Consider the following 21,049-nt stretch of genomic DNA (forward strand, 5'->3'; position numbering starts at 1 on the left):
GATATGAAAGATGCCTATTTTCATATTTCCATGCTCCCGGCGCACAGAAAATACTTGCGCTTCAAGGTGGACAGTCGCCACTACCAATTCAAGGTACTGCCCTTCGGGATAGCTTCTGCACCAAGGGTATTCACCAAGGTACTGGCGGTGGCAGCTGCACACCTACGCAGGGAGGCAATCCCAGTGTACCCTTATCTGGACGACTGGCTCATAACGGGGGAAACCCCAGGAATCTGCAGGTCAAACATTCAGAGGACCATCGACCTCCTCCACGAATTAGGCTTCTCCATCAACGAGAAAAAGTCAAGTCTGGTGCCAAGCACCTCAAAACAGTTTCTAGGAGCTATCCTAGATACTCAGAAAGGATTGACCTTCCCTTCGGAAGAAAGAATTCGGAACATACTTCTGCAAATTCCGCATTATCAGTCAGGTCAACAGATAACAGTACGCAAAGCTATGCGGTTACTCGGCATGATGGCGTCATGCATTTACCTGGTCCCCCACGCGCGTCTGCGCATGCGTCCCATGCAGGAATGGTTGGCGAAACAGTGGTCTCAGGCAAGTGGTCAGTGGGACGATCTAGTGGTCGTTTCGCCAACACTCGTACAGAACCTACACTGGTGGACAAGAGAGAATCTCGCAAAGGGGAAACCCTTTTACGATCCCGAAGTACAGGCAGTGGTGACTACAGATGCATGCCTGACGGGGTGGGGAGCTCACCATCTCCACCACACAGCTCAGGGTCTCTGGTCTCACTCAGTAGCCAAGAACCACATCAATCTGCTAGAGCTTCTGGCAGTATTCCGAGCGCTGCAGGCGTTCGAGCCCCATCTACTAAACTTGTCGGTGCAGATCAGGACGGACAGCACAACAGCCATGTTCTATCTGAACAAGCAAGGAGGGACTCGTTCGCCAAATCTGTCCAAGCTTGCCCAGAAAATATGGATATGGGCACTCAGACGGAACATCTTCCTGTCATCGCAACATGTTCCAGGGGAGCTCAATTCCCTAGCGGATGCTCTAAGCAGAGACTCCCTCCCAGAAGAACACGAGTGGGTCCTTCACAAAGACGTAGTAGAAGATCTCTTCTCTCAGTGGGGTTTCCCCACTATAGACCTATTCGCCACAAGCGAAAACAAACAATGCCCAGGATTTGCATCCAGGTTCCCACAACCGGACTCCCAGGGGAATGCCCTGTGGATAAACTGGTCAGGGATGTTTGCGTACGCTTTCCCACCAACTCCCCTCATCAGGAAGGTGGTGTACAAGATGAACAAGGAATCGATGACGCTCATCCTAGTTGCTCCCATGTGGGCGAGACAACCATGGTTTCCACACCTACGCAGGATGGCGGTATGCGAGCCCATCAGACTCCCAGCCTGGTACAACCTTCTGTCCCAGCAACAAGGTCAAACAGTGCATCAGGAACCCAACTCTATGAACCTAGCAGCATGGCTCCTGAAGTCATAGAGTTTGGACATCTCAAATTACCACAGAGGTGTATGGACATTCTAAAAGAGTCTAGGAAACCAAATACAAGGCACTGTTACTTTGACAAGTGGAAAAGATTCGTTATCTGGTGCCAGAGTAAACAAATCAACCCGGTTGATTGCACTCCTTCCAACGTTGTAACATACATGCTCCACCTGCTGGATGCAGGGTTGGTTTTTAACTCTCTGAAAGTACACCTGGCAGCCCTCTCAGCCTACACCACATCCCATAACAAGGTTTCGTGGTGGAAAGTACCAGTGGTTAAAGCCTTCATGGAAGGAGTAAAGAGACTTCACCCTCCTATCTCGAACCCACCGCCAGGATGGGATCTCAATGTGGTGCTATCTAAGCTCATGGGGCCCCCCTTCGAACCCATGCATAAGAGTAGTCTCAAACACCTGACTTATAAAACGGCCTTCTTAGTAGCCATTACCTCCATAAGAAGGGTCAGTGAAATTCAGGCTCTGTCAGTGCAAGATCCTTTCTTTACTATCCACAAGGACAAACTGGTTTTACGCACACACCCTAGATTCTCACCAAAATTCATATCCAAGTTCCATGTAAACCAGTCCATCGAGCTTCCGGCTTTCTTCCAAAACCCACAGAGCTCAGCTGAGGTGAAACTACACACCCTAGATGTGCGTAGGGCGGTCTTATACTATGTAAATAAAACCAGACCGCTAAGGAAAACAGATCAACTGTTTGTCTCCGTAGCTACAGGCAGAGAGGGGGATCGCGTCTCTAAGGGCGCTATCTCAAAGTGGATTATCAACTGTATACAGCTGTGTTACTCTCTTTCTGAAAAAACTCTGCCTTTTACGCCAAGGGCCCACTCTACCAGAGGCATTGGGGCCACTCTGGCTTTCATTGCAAATGTTCCCCTTGACACCATTTGCAAAGCAGCTACTTGGAGCTCTATTCACACTTTTACTCAGCATTACTGCATTGACACTCATTCCAAGGCAGATACACAAGTGGGACAAGCGGTTCTAAGACACCTGTTTGCTCATGACCCTTCTCACATCCCACCTCCTTCTTCTGGTACTGCTCGCTAATCTATGCACAGCATGTGATCTAAGCAGATTCCACAAGCCTCAGAAGGGATACATTACTCACCGTAATCGTATTTCTGATGCTTGTATCTGCTTAGATTCACATGCGACCCACCCTTCCTCCCCTCCGAGAGAAGGCGCATGGTTGCTTGTAGTCTTACCTTTCTGTCTATCTGCTTGGACTATCTGTACTCACGCTACTCCTCATGCTACCTCATGTCAGGAAAAACACAATCTGGGGGTCCTAGACGCGTGAGGGATCATGGGTACAGGGGACGTCACACTAGGGATAGTATTACTGGCACGCCCTGTGTCGACGCCCATTTTTCGACTTCGAAAAACAAACTGTAATACTCCGCAGCTTCCACTAGATGTCGGCCTATGCACAGCATGTGAATCTAAGCAGATACAAGCATCAGAAATACGATTACGGTGAGTAATGTATCCCATATATATGCATTATACAGCACACCTTCGGCGAAATATTTCACGTTTTTAATTGTTTTGTATGGTAACACCAATCCAAACAAAAATCCAATTTGTGCAAGTTACCAACAGTGCAAAGGAACATGAATGCTTTAATGTAATTCTTTGCTATTAAAAATGCCATGCCAAAATGAAAACCGTCCAACTGGCTGCACAATGTAGATAAGTCTAGACCTGTAACAACATATTACAGTAAAGCATGCCAGGCCACATTTATAATGCCTAGACTCTTTGCACCAAAATGCCAGTCGAAGCAATAACACTTATCATGGTTGTTTTATCACAGATGCCCAGTAAGAAACGACTAGTTTGACAGCGCCCAAATGCCAGGCTAGCCAGGTAATTACACTTAGCAGGACTGCTTTATCAGAGATACCCAGTTAAAAAAGCGAAGGCAAACTAACAAATGACTAGACTAGCTGCGCCAAAATGCCCCTCTAGCCACTCATACCACATATCATGGCTGCTTAGCCTGCACATGGATGACCATTATGATTGATCTGACAATCCCTGCCCCACCCGCCACGCATTCCCTCTCCCTGCTCCAACCCCCCCCCACCAAATCAGCACCTCGTCCCAGAGTTACCTCCACATCCCTATTCCTTGTCCCAGTGCTTACGTATGAGGCTCCTTGCCTCCTAGGTAAGTACTGGGATGAGGAAGAGTGGGACTAGGAGTAATGAAGTAGCCAGTACAAGTAACTAATCCAGGCATTACCTCCATGTACGGCTACCTCATCCCAGTGCTTGTGTATGAGGCCAAGTGCCTCATACCCAAGCACTGGGACGAGGAAGAATAGGGCTAGGAGTAATGAAGATCACCAATAAGTAATCAAGGCATTGAACACAAGCAGTGGTGCAACACCATTGAGCTCACTGGGATTCAGTCCTCCCCCACCCCCTGCCACTCGTAATTTTGGGCTATGTTGACTCCGCCTGACTGACCTACAGAGCCGTTGCATGACAGGGCAGGAGATGAATGTTAAACGGCGCCTGGGTTTCTCCGTTAACAAAGGCCCAGCAATTACTAATGTAAAACATTTCACTGTTAGTACCTGCATTCAAATGCATAATTTGTTAGGCAATTGAAATTGTGCTGTGGGTTTGGTACTGGCATGCCAGGGGGGTAATTGGAAGGGTAGATGGGGGACAGGAGGCCGCTCATTCTCACAGTAGTCCATAAGTGGGGGCTGTAGAGCGTTGACTGTTTGTAACATTGAAGCTGCACTAGAATAGTCTCATTAGAATGCATAAAGAAGTTAGATGTCCCCACACAAATATGTTTGCCCCTCCCCTACCGCCCATGAAGTTTGCGCTTCTCCCAACATTTGAAGGGTTAGTACACACCCCCATTCGCCATACGCACACAAAGCCACCCATACACTTAAGTGTGTACCCTTTCACCATACAGGCACAACCAGGCATCCACCCATACGTTTCTTTTGGAAGTTAATCTGCCTTCATAAAGAAATGATTTCTGTTACAGAAATCATTTCTTTATGAAGGTAGAATGACTACAAAAAGAAACTATTTATTTTTAAAGTCCTAATGCTCTTCCCACCCCATGACATGGAGGCTCCATCTGTGAGGCCTCCATGGCATGGGGTGGCAGGAGCCCTCAGGCTTCAAAAATAGTTTTTTTATAATCATTCTGCCTTCATAAAGAAATTATCCTGTAACAGAAATAATGTCTTTATGAAGGCAGAGTGACTTCAAAAAGAAACTATTTTTGTTCTGGTTTTGAAAACACATTTTTTTTAAAGTCCACGGAGGCACCCTCCCAGGACATGTGGTGGATGGCCCTCCCCCTGCATGCACTGCATGGGCTGCGGGAGCCCCCACTATGCCATTGGTCAGGCTGGACGGCGCAGGATTGCTTCAGATAGTGTTACACCTGGGTGAGGTTTTGCCAGATCTCACTGGGCCAGGGGAGCTTCAGATGAAAGCCTCTGGATACTAGCAATCGACTCAGCCGAAGTGACAGCCAGCAACAGAGTGGTCAAGTGCCTCTTCCACAGAATGCCTCTATACCCTTCCTCAAACTCCTGGTCTAGTCTTCTTTCTTTTGTTTCCTCTACTACTTTCCTCAACACCTCTAAAGATCAGGACTTCTTCACCTCCCACTCTTAACTCCTGTTCGTTTTTCCCTCCTCTCATGGCCGCCTCCTCTCTCTGGGTTGCTGGTAACTTTGCCTTCCATACTTCCTTTACTGTATGTGGTTCTCCTTCCTTCTCCCATTTCACTTCTTCTCTCCCAATCTGTTTCTTCTATGGGTGGTTCTGATCTTTAATCTCCTCTTTGTCTCCTTGCTCCTTTCTTGCTGTTAGAACCTTAACTTTCTGCTCCTCCTCTCAACTCTCTCCATCCCCTCTTCAACTCTTTCTGTTTTCCTCTTCCTTCAATATTATTTTTCCCTCTTTTCTTTACTCCTACTACTCTGCCTTCTCATCCCTCTTGCTCGCTGTCTTCTCCTCTTGCTCGCCTTTCCTCATTCTCTGGTCCGCTCAACTCCTTCCTCCTTTCAAGCCCCACATCTGGCATTGACTGGACTGAACTCTAAACCGAACTTACTTGCAGTCCGGCGGCTGCTGCAGTGGGGATTGACTATCCAAGTTGAATTTGTCCTTCCCAGCTGTTTTGTGTTGCTCGGAGTTACTTGCTGTGGCTCTGTGGCCTGAACCTGCAAGAGGCGCATCCGCCTTCTTAATGCTGACAGTGCACCAGTAACACCTACTGCTGTTCTCTTCCTTTGTGGCCACAGGTAGTCTGTCTCAGCACCTCTCCTTCTCTGTGTTTGTGGTCTGTCCATGGGAAGTACATAGTAGTTCTCAATATGTGAAAACTCTTGGATATCCATTGGTTGGGAGCTGCAGCACACCACTGCTGCGGTTTCCCTTGACAGTCCCAGTGTTCCAGTTTGCGTTTCGAGAGACCAATATAGATAACAAACACCACTTGCAAAGGAACCCGTTCTCTAAAGGTGCACTATAATTCATGAGACTGAGATGTGTATTTGTTTTGTGAATATATGGGTTTTTCTGCAAAGGTAGTAGATGATGGGACCAAAGGGAAGGATCAGAGTGATGGGGATAAACAAACCTCCAACGGTCCTTGTGCTTCTTACAGAGTCCGGTTATCTGTTTCTCATGCTGTAGACTATAGCTTTTCGGGGGTATGAATAAGGGACTTCGCTCCCTTTACTTGCTCTGTGTCCTACACATGGAAGGGGGTGGAATACATTCCTCATGCTCTCCCCATCACCCATCCCAAAACATTTGACTTTGTCCTCAGTTCTTACCCGAGATACCCTCTAACCTCTTGTTGTAGCCGCACTTCTCTCTGCCTGAAGCTACATAGTTCTGGCCTTATTGTCAGGTCTCCTCCCAATGAGCCTTTAAACATCTCAACTAGATTTCTCAGGATAATTCAGTTTCCTACATGTGCTCCCTCCTTCACAGCCCTCCTTTTCTGCTCATTCTGTTACCCCAGAATCTCTGCTCTCCATTTATTTATCCAGTCTCTCATACAACACTGTCAAGTATCAGCCCAAACAGATGACCTCTTCCACAATCCTTCACATTTCAGCCTTTTTACTGTGCAGACGCACAGACAGATTTTCTTGTTGTCTCTCACTCACTCGAACAGACACCCTCTTCCTTTTTTCTGGTTTGCTAGCACTGCCTCCATTTCTACAACGTCCTCTTTGAACATGTGACCTATTATCCTTTCTTATCATAGAATCATAGTAAGATGGGAGCTGTTGCATTATGACAGTGAAATGTCTTAATACAGTGTTACTACTTTCAGGATTATTTTGCATTAGAGTGGATTTTATTTTACTCCAGGATCCACTGTGCGGGATTTTGATTATGTTCCCTCTGTGTGGTAAAAGGCACAGGAATTCGGATGGTTAAAGGATTCATGTGCATTTTACCACCCCAGATGATAAATGCACCTACAACAGCATGCGCCAACGGCTGTGACAAGTACTGGCAGCCGCCATGTACAAGCATGATCAATGCCACTAAAGTAAATCCTTTAAAGTAATCATAGGTATTCAGGCCTCACAATATGCATCAAAATCTTATGCAGTGGCAGAGATGCTGTTGGTTTCCTTGCATGGTGGAGGAAACATGCAGGATGAATGTTGCACTCTGTGCCCTAGTGCATTCATTTCACAATGGCACTGTCGTGTGAAAAAGACATGCAGAGCTTGCCTCTGTGTGTTTTCACCAATCCCTGGCATTTTCAAGAACAACCCAAATGAGGCTGTTTGTAGAAAGGTCAGCTGTGTTCTTTTATAGTTCCCCCCACATAACTGAACACATTTGCAAGTTTTAATAAATATTTCACAAGTGTTGGCAAATGTTTTTGGTTGTTTTATTTATATGTCAAAAGACACGGCGGCGCTTAACATTTGTTTTCTTTGGAAGTGTTTTGTAGAGCACAACTGGTTCCATTTGATCGGCATCGTGTGTGGATTGGCAATCTACAACTTCACTGTAGTCGACCTGCAATTTCCATTGGCCCTCTACAAGAAACTCTTGAATACCATGCCTGGTTTAGAAGACCTAAAAGAGCTGTCACCCACGGAAGGAAGGTAAACCACCTTAAGGGAGCATGCATGCTCTATTTTATACTATCACAGCCCAGCTACCTTGGACTTTTTCTCTGCGGTTTATAGGGATATTCATATTAATTTCTGAAGGCTATGGGAGGGTGTGAATAATAATTGAAACTTTAAAATGGGTAGCTGCTCTGGTGCCTAAATGCCTTTTTAAGGTGAACAAAGTTGTCTGTCTCAAAATATTTAGTTAAAATTGTACAAAGTCTTAAATCCAAAGGCACTCACTATGTGAGAGCCTCAGTAATGACCCAAAGATTTCAGATTGTGTTGTAAAGTATGTGTTTTAATTGGTGCTACTTAAAAGGTTACTATCGGGCCTACACATGTTGCGCTCAAAGAGCTTCCACAGCGACAAATTAGTGGTCTGCACCTTTTGGAAAGCATTCAGTTATGCATTCTTAAGGGTTTATGCTATTATAAGTTTCCTGGTTATTTCAATATATTGTTTTCTTAACCTACATTGCTGTGTCGAATTCCAACCTAGTCAGGTTGTATTGGTGTTCAGATATGTGTCTGCGTTCTAGATTGTTATCAAGAAGTGAAATATTCTGGTTCTGTGGTTGTTGTTTCTCATATTACAGACACAAATGTAATCTTGTCGCCCCATCTCTGAATGCTGCGAGTGGCAGAATATTCCATTGAATTGACATCTTTGTGCCCAAGGAGCTCTTAACACTTGTCAGGGGCAGGCTAACTCTTTTCTGCAGGCTTAGAAGACTGATCTAGGATTAGGATACATTGACCCTTTCAGTTACTGTCAAATGAGTCAGGCTACGACTTGAAGCCCCACCACTCTTGCCAAAACCAAAACTTTCATCAAAGCTTTGTACCTAAATTTTAGTTATTTGATGTGATATTTTTGCTTATCTGAAAAACACGGATGACAGTTTCAATCAGAAATGACTTACAAGAACACATTTATAGATGGCGGCATTCCCACAAAGGGGGCCTGTGCAATAGCACAAAGATGAGAACAAGTGGTGATCCAGTTTATGAAGGTGTAAGAAAGTGGGACATACACCAGGGACAAAACAAAAAAGTATGTATAAGACAAGAGATGGCTTACAAAGGTTACATTAACCTAGGTGGGGGAAGTTCTTCAAGCTAAAGAGGACAACTATACAAATATACAAAATTACATTATTAAGGACCACTGGAGAAAGTGGTTGAGTCAGTTCTGGACGATCGATCGACGGGGCAGGGCGAGGTCCCTCTCAAGCAAGTACGTGAAGTTTAAGCCAGGCTTTAAAGACATCCATAGTTGGGTTAGCTTTGATTGTGATGGGCAGCGGGTTCCAGTTTAGTGGGGCGAGTTAGGAGAAATAGCGGAAGCGAGAGGAGCCATGGGGGGACACGGAACAGTGAGGTTGATTTGTATCTGTTTACACACCACCTTGTTCCCTCCAATCCTCTTCTGCACTCAGACAGTGTGAGGTTGACATTATGGAAGGAGACACAGATAACCGATTCAATGTATAACAAAGGGTTATTATTAAAGGAAACGTCATAATGGAGTATGGCCTAACTAGCCCTATGCTAAGGTGGGATTTACCTACCTGAAGAAACTAAGGAAAGTCTATGTCGCAAATTTCAACAGACCTATGCTTGTACTCACAAATAAACAAAACAATGGCCCTCATTACAACTCAGGCGTTAAGGGTTAACGCCACCGTTAACCCTTAACGCCTGATTCCCACCTTAACGCCTGCTTTTTGCAAGCGTTAAGTTCCATGGTGCTAAGGCACCTTGGTGCTAATTACGGCACCGTAATTTACGGTGCCATAATTAGCGCCTTCCCCACTCCCATTATGCCCTATGGGGCAAAAATGGGAATGGGGAAGGGAAAATGGGAAATGGGGATTTACCGCCCCACTCACCTTGTAATGGGGCGGTAAATCCGCCATCCACCATGGTGTAAACGTAGTTTACACCATGGTGGTAAAGTTGGTGCACTTAGCACCTCAGTTGTAATGAGGGCCATTGTGTAGGGATTTCAACCATAAACTAAACAGTGTTTCAAAAGTAAAGTTCTGAGTGATTTGCAGCTCGGGCTTACCCTTCAGTTTCTTTTCCCTAAAATGTCAACAAGGTCATTACAGTGTTCAATTTACTTTCTTGTGGACTTGTAGTTATAAAGTTCTTTACTTTTATAAATGTCAGGATATCCTTTCTCAAGTTCCATATAGTTCTGGGGCATAACACGTCTCAGAGTTCCCTTCCCCAAGTTTAATATCAAAGGATGACACAAAAAGAAGTATCTTGAATCTTTGTTCTTTAGAATGTGTATCAGCAAGGCTGGGGCGTCGAGGGGTCGGGGGAGGAGAGGGGTAGACGAAATCTGGGAGGGTGGTGGAAGAGGCTCACAGTGCATAGAGTTCAATGTTATGTATGGTTGTTTTGATGCAAAGAACAATAAAAAGAGTTAAAAACAAAATAGAATGTGTATCAGCAATTCCTTACAGTTCAGGGTTCTCTACACCAAATCTGATATGCACCAATGATAGTTTTCCCTTTTACACAACAGCAAATTTCCTTGTTGGCATATAGGGGTTCTCTGGTGTGGGCACAGTTGTTGGATCGCACAATCCACCCATTAAAGGTCACACAACCAGAAACGTCCAGCGCTCCTTAAGTACTTTGATATTCAGCCAAACAAGTAGTTTCTCAACCTTGACTTTTAACTTTGCACTCAGTCTTTTATTCAAAGTAGTTTCCAATTTACTTTCAGTTCATTGTTTAATATTAGTAGTTGTGCTGTTTCATGTAACTCCAAAGTGAATAATCTTTGCTTTTCATTTCACTTGGATATTCAACAGGTGCTTTTTTCATTCAGTATGGTATTCAATATATGCATGACTGGTTTCATTAATTTCAGTGTTCAATAAGTGCAACTTTGCCTGTTTCATTCAGTTCGGTGTTCTGTAAGGGTAACTTGGCCTGTTTCATTCAATTGGGTATTCAGTAAGGGCAACTTTGCTGGTTTTCGGGGACTTCTACTCTTTTCACGTTTCCTTGGAACGCCCAGGGGATTGTAGTGTCTCTGACACATACACAGACCTGGCAGCTCCTCTGGGAGGCCTCTCACCAAGCGGAAAAGCCTGTTTGCCGGCTCTCGTGCGCAGCTCCACCTCCACTCCACAGCAGTGCCTGCTGCACGCCTTTCTGTCTGATGGATATCCCTCCGGCATAGTCCAAACAGCAGGACCCCCGGAATCTTGGTAGGTGTTTCAGCATCTCGGCTTCTCACGTTCCCACACAGCTCCTTCGTTTGTGTCTTCCTCTTCCCCTGTTTCTCTCTTATGCCTCAGCAGACCACCTCTTATTCACCTGAGTTTCTTTAATGGGCTGCAGGCCCAGTACCAGAGTGGTGAGAGTAAGTGGTGTCTATTAACTCTGTTGCTTCTTCCTCGTCTCATTACTAGGGTGGGGAAAGTGTGTAATGTTAATAACTCTCAGTTGTTTCTCCCTCATCTCAGTACTATTAGGAAACCCAGGAGCGGAATAAAGGGAATTGCCTTATAATGACCCAAAAAGGTCAGGGGAATTGTTTAGCTGGTTATCACGAGGATAAGGGGTGGGTACCATGTGTCGCCTAAAGGTATCTCACTCCCAATCCCCAAGGACCCTCCATCCAGGTGATCCTCTCTCGCCTGTCCACCCCCAGGGTCAGGGTCGAATAGCGATGGCCTTTCCCTGGCCACCTGCTTAGAGGATCCAAGGGGAGTAGGAGTGAGAACACGCTCAGGTTTCTTATAACAAGTACTGAGGAACAAGACCATTGATAGCTTTGCAGACTCGAAGAGGGAACTTGAAAAGAGAGCGGTTGTGCATGGAGAGCCAACCAGCATGTTGTCGGTAGGTAGAAGTGGGGGGGAATCTGGGTAGGTTGTAGAGAGTGAGGGTAGCAAAGTTAAGGACTTTGTCTAGAAGGAGGGAGGAGCAGCTATGAGGGCCAAGGAGTGGACTTGAGCAGTAGTCAAGTTTGCGTTGTTCGAGAGTGGAGATAAGAGTTTTCATTAAATGGCCAATAAGAAAAGGACACAATTGTCTACTGTTTGTGGTTAATATGAGCAGCAGTGGTAGTGATAAACTATTACAGTGGGTGGTCACTGCCATATAGGACACCAGGATTGTGAGCCTTTAGCAGGCAGGAAGGAGATATGAGAGGGGAAATTATTATGAAATTATAATGAACAATGTCTGCAAGTGGCACCAGCTCTGGAGCAAGGCCATTATTGTTGCGATATGCTCTCCCAAGTTCAATGCCATCTATCTGCCTAATTGAGTTGTGGAAAATGTGGAAAGGAGTTGTTGGTGGGCTATCGTCTTCTTGTATGGGGCCTCTTATCTGATCTCATGTTCAGCACCTGTTTTAAAAAAAAAACAATGTTTTAACATGTTTATTTTAAACCGATTTCACAAAAAAAAGACAATACAGGCGTATATGAAATACATGATAACCCCAATTCCGAGCAATGTAGTCCGGAGAACCTGAAGCCCCCCCCCCCCAGTTCAACTCCCCTCCTGGCTTACCAGAGTAGATATGTCCGTAGGTGGTTCACTGCCCGTCTGGTCGATGAGGTTTATGGGTCACTGCTGGGAAGTTCCGGTCATAGTCCAGGAGAGGGGCCCAAATGTCTGTGAACCGGTATAGAAGGCCAGTCCTGGCTGCCGTAACTTTTTCTGCGACTAAAATATCCCAGAGTTTGATGCACCACAAGGTCATAGAGGGGCCCTCGGCAGACTTCCAAGTGCGGGCTATTGTAATTTTCCCGGTCAGTAGGAGTTACGTGAGCAATTTGCCCGTCCTCCCCAATCTTGCGTAAGCCCCTGGTGCTGGAGCGCCCAGCAGGATGATTTCTGGCTCCCTCAGGATCACATCCTGGGTAATGTCTTCTATAGTAGAGATGCACTGGGCCCAAAAGAGTTGAACAGTTGGGCATGACCACCACATATGAAACTACGACCCTGTCTGCCAGCATAGGGACCTGTTGAAGTGGTGGAGGCGTAACCGGGGGTAGTACCATCGCAGGAGCAGTTTGTGGGCACATTCCCAGTTGGTGATGCAAAAAGAGGAGGAGTGGGATCTAGCCCATATATCCACCCACCTTTGGTCGTCCAGAGGGTGCCCTATGTCTGTCTCCCATTGCAACATGTATGGGGTTCTTGTGGTGAGCATATCCTCCTGTAACAGTTTGTAGAGAGTAGAGATTTTCCCCTGATGCGGCAGATCCTTCAAGGTAAGTTCAAGAGAGCCTGCAATGCAAATTGCTGCTTGTCGAGTTTGGGGGTGAGATCACCAATCTCTTTTTTTATTGTGTTAACTGAATTAACAGTTTTTACATAAAGAAAAATCCTGTTTCATCAGATGTTTTTAATGTGCTTTCCATTTTTTCCATTTTGGTTCTTCAAGTTGATTGACAAGTTAATTAACGAAAGGGCCAAGTTCTTTGGCGTTTTTTCCATTCATTAACGGATGGCGTCCAAGTTCAGACTGTGCAAAAAGTTTACCAAAGCGATGACTGGTCTTTGACTTGGCCCATTCATCAAGAAAGTCCACCAGTAGTCTTCGTCCAGTCTTGAAAATTTAGAATAGAGAGTACCAGGACAATGGAGAATCAAATGTTTTAGACTTTCCTTTGAGTCTTGGTTCAAACAAAAACGACAAGTGTCTGTCTCAGATTTGCCTCGGCTTCTCAAAACCTCATTTGTTTTTAAAATGTTCAGTCTTGCTCTCAGGAACGTCGAGTGGAAGGTCTTATTTGGAAACTTCAATAAGTAGTTAATAGGCTTGTTTATTCTTTGGGCAAATGGCGGAAGATGGGCCGCGGATTTGTAGTTTAGTGCTTTCAGCTGTGTGTCGCACCAATCGGTTTCTTTCAGTTTTTTTGCTGTCTTTGTTGGATTGGCTGCAAGCTCGTCCTCTGAACTTCCTATTGCTTTTAGGGAGCCTGCAATGCGATGTATCCAGGTTTTGAGCATTTTGTTTGTGCGTTTCTCAATTTCTTCTTGGATTAGTGTATAGATTTTCTCGTTAGATAATCTCACTTCCCTGTAGAACATCAGGCTGTTAAGGGATACCGTGCCTTCAAGTGAGATAAGGCCGAGTTCTCTTCTTAGAAGAGTTATTGGTGTACAGATAGGCAGTCAGAGAACTTTTTTCCAAAGAAAGCCTTCCAGATAGGGCCAGATTGAGTCTGGAATACTTGGGATGGCTGCCACTCCATAGTTGATCGCTGGAACCACTTTCATCCTGTAAAAGTTAGTTGCAGCATTAACTGAGAAGCAACCACATTTTTTGTCCATAATGATCAATTGATTAGTTAAGGTTTTGTTTTTATGGATCAAAAAGTCTTGCATTGGTTGCTCATTCATCTTGTTGCTGAAGATGGTGCTCAAGTATCTAAAAGATTCCACTTCTTCGAGGCGGACGTCATTAAGGAACCATGCCTGTGATGTTTTTCGTTTGGCCGCTTTAATTAGACGCATCACTTTAGTTTTCGAGGCATTGCTTTCCAGATCGTTAGTTTTCAAATATTCATTCAAATTGTCCGTTTTCTCTGGAGCCCTATCTTCGTTTGGTCAATGCGAATGATATTGTCTGTGTAAAGCAGGCTGCTGATCTTTTCAGAGCCCAGAGAGGGAGGGAAAGCTTTAACGTTTCTTTCAACATGTTGGTAATCGCCGGTGTAGGCATTGTAAAGTGCCGGTGCCAAGGGGCATCCTTGCTTTACTCTGCAGCTTGTGCAAATTGATGAGGAGAGTAGACCTGTGCCATTGAGTCGAACTCTCATAGATGTTTCAGAGTAGAGTTCTTGTATTGGATCCAGCAAGACGGGGGGACAATTCCAGTTGATGAGTTTTCTCCATAACTTCTCTCTATTTACTTTATCGAACGCTTTAGACAAGTCGATAAAAGCCAGGCACAGAGGGGGAGCCCCTTCCTGAACCCTGGCTTTGAGAATGTTGATAGTAAATATTTTTGCCATGGTGCTTAGATTTTTCCTAAAGCCAGTTTGGAAGTTGTCCCACCCTTCTGAAGAAGACAACCAGACCTTGAAGCTATCGAGTAGGAAAGACCCAAAGAGTTTTCCGATGCAATCAAGGAGTGCAATAGGGCGGTAGTTGTTCAGGTTGCCTCTGTCTCCTGATTTGTAAATTGGCACTACATTTGCTGTCTTCCAGGATGTCGAATAGATCTGGTTGCCATGCACGATTCAAAGATTTCCGCTATCAGGATAGACCAGCTTGCCGGGTTAGATTTTAAGTCCATATTTAACAGACCGTCGGGGCCGGGAGCTCGCAATGATTTAAGTTTTTTGATTTTAGATTCAATGCAGGCTGGATCAAGTTCGATATCCCAGTGGGTACTTCGATGTTTCAAAGGTTCCATCCCTTTCTCGGGTAAGTCGAAGAGGGCTGAAAAATGGGTGATCCAGGCTTCCTCTGGGACGCTGGATGTTAGAGAGTCCTCACTTGATGAGCTTTTTGAAGCAATCAATGACCAGAAAGACTTTGTTTGCTTGCCACTGAGAACTCTCAGCATTTGCTCTGAATCGTCTTGATAGAGCTGGAGTTTGAAACCTTTTAACCAGTTCTTGTAAACATTGGTTGAAATCCAAGCTGCTTCTCTGTTAGTAGTGGAAGGAAAACGTCTGGCCTTTCTTATGGCTCGTCTCATCATAAGCCTTTTCTCTCTAAGTATCAAGTTGTTGTGATGGTGGGTCTTCACTTTATTTTGGCTGCCAATTTTTTGAACCTGGTATGGCTGTAGTAATGGGCAGTAGTCCGTGAGGCTGGTTGACTCTTTTGAATCATCCCGTGCTTTTGCTTGACAATTTGTGGGTCGTGTCGTGATGGCTGAGCCTTTCAATCTCAAACGTGTAGAATTAGCATGAGTCTCGATGTTGGCCGTTCTCAGAGCGCACAAACTCTTGTGGGTATGTAGACGGGAAACTGTCCACGTCGTTTTCAGAAGGTTGTGGTCGCTGTTGAGTGTTCTGATAACCTCAAAACCTGTAACCTGCATCAGAAGGTCTCTAGAGAGATAGACATAGTCTAGAGTTGCGTGTCTTCCAGCTAACTCCCAGGTTGGAAGGACCGGGTAAGATGCTTTACCCAAGAAGTGGGCATTGTGAAGATCAAAAGTATCCATCAAGTTTGCCCATTTCTTTCCTCTTTGTAGGGAGTCTTCTGGCAATGTTGTGATATTAGCTTTTATTTGTGAGTTTTCAGCTCTTTTTTGCAATATCTTGGCGTTTAAGTCACCACAAATGATAATACTGTCGATTGAATCGTTTCATAGGGCGTCTTTCAGGATGTTTTCAATTTTTAGTAGAAAGTACTCGGTTACGCATTCTTTCGGGTTCCAGTACAAGTTTACCAGTAGGTAAGTTGTTTTCTTTCGTTGACTTGGGTCTTGCAGGCTGGCGCCTCGTTGAATCAGGGCTGCCAAAATATGCGGCTTGTCCGTTATGACTTTAAGAAACTGGAGGTTGGCTCCAATGCGCAGAGCGATCAATAGTCCGGCCCTTAGTCTACCTGTAGCTCCTCTCAGGGCTGATGAAAAGATGGTTACGTCGCCCTCTATCATTGGTTTGTTTTGAATCCATGTTTCTTGGAAACACCAGATGTCATATGATCCGAGGTTTACATCTGAGGAGTGTAATAGGGGAGTAAAACCTCGGGTATTCCAGGAACCCAAGGTTAGGCCGGTAATAGATTCCGTGTTTGAAGGCTGACTAGAGGAATCCTTGTTTGTCTGCCCTGTATTTGATTGCTAGTATCTTTGTTTTGTTGACAGGGCTTTAGGCAGCCAGGCCCACTGATCTGTGCCTTCTTTGAGACTAATTTGGTTCTGTTCGCCATTTAACTTGTCTTTTCCTTTGGTTGAAATGTCTTGTTCGATAGTAATGTTCCAGTTTTTCTGGGATCCCGGCAGGACTCTTTCCAATTCCAAAGAGCTTAGACGGTGGCCCTCGTTTTGGTTCCGCCGGGCGAAGCTTACATTACGCCCATTTGAAAGTGATGGGGCATGTTCATGCGAGTATGAGGTCCTATAGGTACGTTGGTCGTTCATCTTTCTGGCTTGTTAGCGTCTATCCAAATGGTCTGCTGAACGCTCTTTGTATTTGTGACCTTTGTTGATCTCATAGTCTATGAGGTCGTATCCTAAAGCTCTTAATGTGTTTTTTTGCCTTAGTTAAGAGTGACTTTGTTGTTTCTGACTGTATATGTAGATAAACACTGTCAACTCGCTTTTTGTCTTGAAACTCAACGATCGTAAGCTCTTCTGTTGATAGAGATTTGAGTGCTGGGACCAAGCGCAAAATTTTTAAAATGGTTTTTCTGTTGAGAATAAAAGATGCGTCTTCTTTCTAGATGCTTTTCAGGGTAAAGGTGTGGGTCCTGGTAGACCTAGCAGAACGTCTTAGAAGTTCTCTTTTGGCTCGGTGTTCATTGCTTTTTTTTTTCTTAGTGGGGTCACGTTTCTGGGCCCTCTGGAGTTTGAATTCCGTTGTTTTCTTGGTGTAACCGAGGGTCTGACAGAAGGGTCTAATTTAGGTTGCCTTTTCGTGGTCCGATCTCTTGTGGTAGAACGCTCTTCCCTGTGGCGACTTCTATGAACTCTGGTGCGCCAATGAATTGAGTTTTCTGTCGGTCGTTCATATTTTAGTTTTTGAGGGTCTCCTCTCGTTGATGGCTTCCTATTAGATGGACGGGGGCCTGGACGTATACCGCACAGGGAACTTATCCGTTTTCTTGGCCGGTGGATATTGGAACATTCTTGTGCCTTTATTTTTTGCCAGGAGGTTTTGTTTCTTCTCCTCCAGTGTTAGGAAGATTGGACTTGATTGCTCCGCTGAGAGCGTCTTTTTTTCTTGTTTTTGTTTATAATCCCGATCCACGGCACTTGGGGCAGGAGATTGATTGTTTGCATTTCTATTCCTTTTTTGTGGTGGATTCATGCCAGGCCTCCCAAGTTTCTGTCTTATTTAAGGCTGCCTCCATCAACTCACTTTCCGTAATTGACAAGGTAGTGTCGTTCGTATCCTGCTTTCCCTTATTGAGAGTTTGTGAAGTCTTTGGTTGAGGAAGAAGAGTAAGATCATTGGATTTAGGCTCAAAAGGTAGTCAGGATTGTTTTAGTGAGGATGCCAGACTATCTTCATTGATTTTAAGTCTGGTTGAGGACCTGCTCGTCGTCGTCTTAGATGGCCAGCTCAGTTTAACACAGTCTTTTTGGATGGATTTGTCAGAGGACCAGGTTGCACATCCATTTTTCAATTGAGGTTTAGTCACGGTTTTCAGGTTAAGTTTCTTCAGGTTGGTTGAGGGCGACAACATAGTCTTACTGTTCAAGTGTTTCGTTTTTTCTTTTGATTTCAGTGAAATCGAGCTCAAAGGAGGAACATCAGCTATTTTCACTGCGGTCTAGCCAGGAGGCTCACTTTTTGTTTGGTTGGTAAGGGCTATAGTGGCTTCTTTTGCCGAGTTTCCTGTAAATTGGAAGGTTTTGATGGGATGCTCTTCCATTTGAATTGACTTCGAGCACTTTGTAGAGACTGCTGAATTTCCAGATTGCGAAAAGGCTCCTCCTGTAGGAGGTTCGTTAATTTCCTTTGCTGTAATGTAACCTTCAATGAAGGAAAGTCGCGTTTGGATGAAGGCCAAGAGTTACTTGATCTTTTGGTGTGTCATTAAGCGCTTCATACAGCTTAGTGAAGGGAGCTAGTGCTATAGTCAAAGATGACATAATGGCAAGAAGGTCTGTTTTTCTTTTTGATGGTGTGGTGGATGAGCCTGGAGCGGCCCTAGAGTCGAGCACAGAATCAGGCTCGCTTCTTCCCGTTGGGGATCGACATAAATTGTTGGGCCGCTCACTTGCGGAGTTACCATAGGTGGGACAACCAGGAAGTGCGTCTCTTTTCCTCAGTTCCTGGCCGTGCAAGTTAGTTAGATCTTGGTCCGGGAGCTCAGTCAGACGTTGGCTCTTCTTTGGGGTTGTAGGAACTCTTGGCACATAGTCTTCAACACGCTTATTTGCCACAGGGACGCAATTGGTTTGGACTTGGTCAGCGAAAAATTTAGTTACCTTTGGTGTCGGCTTAGGTTGCAATGCGTTCAAGGTGATTCCAAGGCCTGGCCTCTCCGCTTTTAGTTGCCATCCTTTCAAAAACGAAAGTTTGCGCAAAGAATCTTTTTCACTTTCCTGAATCAGATCTTGATGGGTACCTTCAAAAGTTCGGCATCCGATATCTCAGCTTTGTCATCCTCCAGGGGGTGTTTTGTTTTCGTCGCAAAGAAGTTGACTATGGATCCCATCGCTGGTGTTTTTTGGGCCTTAAAGAAACGCGATGGTGTTTTGTCTTTCATCGATGGTTTTTTGCATGATTGCTGCTTAGTAGACTTGGAGAAAGACGTTGTACTATGTTGTAACTGATGCTTAGTGTTACTGGCCGCCGTGGGATTGCAGCGGCTTGTGAGGACTGTTTCTGTCAGCGTAGAGTGTGGCTCTGAAAAGTTGAGTCTTTGGGGGATGGTCTGAGGTTTAGTAGCGTCCCCCGATAGATCCAAATCATCATCAGAGTACTCAATTGTAGAGTAAGAGCAGCCCTCAGTACTCTTGCCGATAGCAATTATTTTTGGGAGACTGGAGAGGTCCTCATTTTTGTGTATTTGGTGAATTTCCACTTTGATTTCTTCTTTATTTCAAAGATCAGCTAATTTAGCTGAAGAGATGGTAATAACCGAAGGCGTGGGCAGAATTGACACTTTTAGGGGGGTAGCGACTAGTTGGTGGACCCCCAATGCAGGTGGGTCCTTCGTTAGCTGGGGCTCCTGGTTTTCCGGAGGAGCGGGACCCGGTTTATGATGTTCTAATAAGGAAATATTCTGACGATCGCCCAGACCTGACATTGGAACGGGCTGGGCCTCCAGGTTTGAAAGTTCCTCCGCGTTCAGCAAGGGCTGCGTAGTCGGCAGGGTCATCGATGCTCCGCCCCGTGTTTTCTAATTCGCTCTCCACTGTTTGCGGCTTTTTGGCCGGGAGACTCGTCACCTCCGCGACGGGCTCCCGGCCGGCAGTGGCATTCAGATCGAGAGTAAGGATTCGGGCGGGCGGGCGAGTCTCGCGGATCCAAAAGGAAGAGGCAGGGCGCCCGGTCTTCGTTTACGCCCTCAAAAGCTTCCTCCTCAGTGGCAGCAAAATCGACGGGGTAAGTTGCTGGCTCCTCCGCGGGCAAGTCTTGGGGGCTGGTAGAGCCCGATGTGCTGTTTTCTGGAGGGAGGGGGAGATGAAATAAGATCTTATTTTCCACCAAAGGGGCATGTTTGATTGCTTCCACCGCCGTCACTGCCATTGCGGACTGATCACACCACTCCCTAGGGCTATTCAGTTCCGATGATATTAGAACTGAGGGAAATTCTTCCAAGCCAGTAAAGAATTCTGTCTTGTCTGATTGATGTTTACTGGAGTCCGACGGCACCGAGGCTTCAAGTAATTTGAAGTTTAGTTGAGCTGTATTTGCCTTCTTGGGGGGCACTTTTCTAGCGTGACTCACCGGCTTCAGAGAACTCCGCCGCTCCAAGCCACTGTCCTCGCACCGTGTCCGCTGACCCCGAAGCCAGTGCCCCTCACTGCCTAGCATCTCAGGACCGGGCGGACTGCGGAGCAGCCGCGGACTGCCGTAGACTGCGAGCACCTCAGCGAGCAGCTGCGCGGCCGCTCCGCGGCTCGACTGAGGTTATGAAGGCTGTGTGGGTCACTCCCCCCACCACAGCAATGGAAAGCAGACTGAAAGGAACTGAAAGGAACAGGAGACTGCCGTAGACTGCGAGCACCTCAGCATGAATGTTGAAGTTGTGCATAAGAGAATCTGTCCTTTTCCTTGAGGTGGAAGGCTGCTTTACATTGTTCAAAGGAGCGGGGCTGGTCGTTCTCAAACTGTTGTCCCAAGGCTTCGAGGCCCCCCACAATCCAGTTTTTGAAGTGCAGCGGTTGGGACCCAGGAGAAAAAGCCGGGTTGTGTAAGATCGGGAAGGAGGGACCCAATACGCGCGGGATGCCCTTATGTTTTAATGCCCTATCCCATGTTTTAAGGTTATGTTTAGTGGAGATCAGGGTCCCAACCCAAATTTGGCATAGTGGAACCGGGACATGTGGAAGAAAGCAAAGGGGGAGAGTGAGGCGGGATTGCTCTAGTTCTAGCCATTTTGGGCACCCAGAGGTCATGACCCATGCCTGCACCTGTCCTAGTTGCGCTGCTACCTGGTATTTCCGTAGGCTGGGGACCCCCAGGCCTCCGAGTCTGGAGCTGCCCTTCATGGCCTTCAGAGAGATCCTCGCCTTCCTACCTTTCCAGATAAACCAGAGCATTTTTCTCTGCATGCG

The 21,049-nt window shown here is 45.8% G+C and overlaps 1 protein-coding gene across 2 annotated transcripts in view; it reads left to right on the forward strand.

The window, feature by feature from the left end:
• Positions 1-21,049, forward strand: part of HERC3 (HECT and RLD domain containing E3 ubiquitin protein ligase 3) — a 1,960,519-nt gene that overhangs the window by 1,674,414 nt on the left and 265,056 nt on the right. For both annotated transcript variants that reach the window (XM_069630741.1, XM_069630742.1), the window contains one exon: positions 7,463-7,629. In XM_069630741.1, the coding sequence (XP_069486842.1) occupies positions 7,463-7,629 (167 nt within the window). The remainder of the gene's footprint in view (positions 1-7,462; positions 7,630-21,049) is intronic.

Source organism: Ambystoma mexicanum, chromosome 6q (genome assembly GCF_040938575.1).
Source record: "Ambystoma mexicanum isolate Mex_15411 chromosome 6q, UKY_AmexF1_1, whole genome shotgun sequence".
Classification (NCBI taxonomy): Eukaryota; Metazoa; Chordata; class Amphibia; order Caudata; family Ambystomatidae; genus Ambystoma; species Ambystoma mexicanum.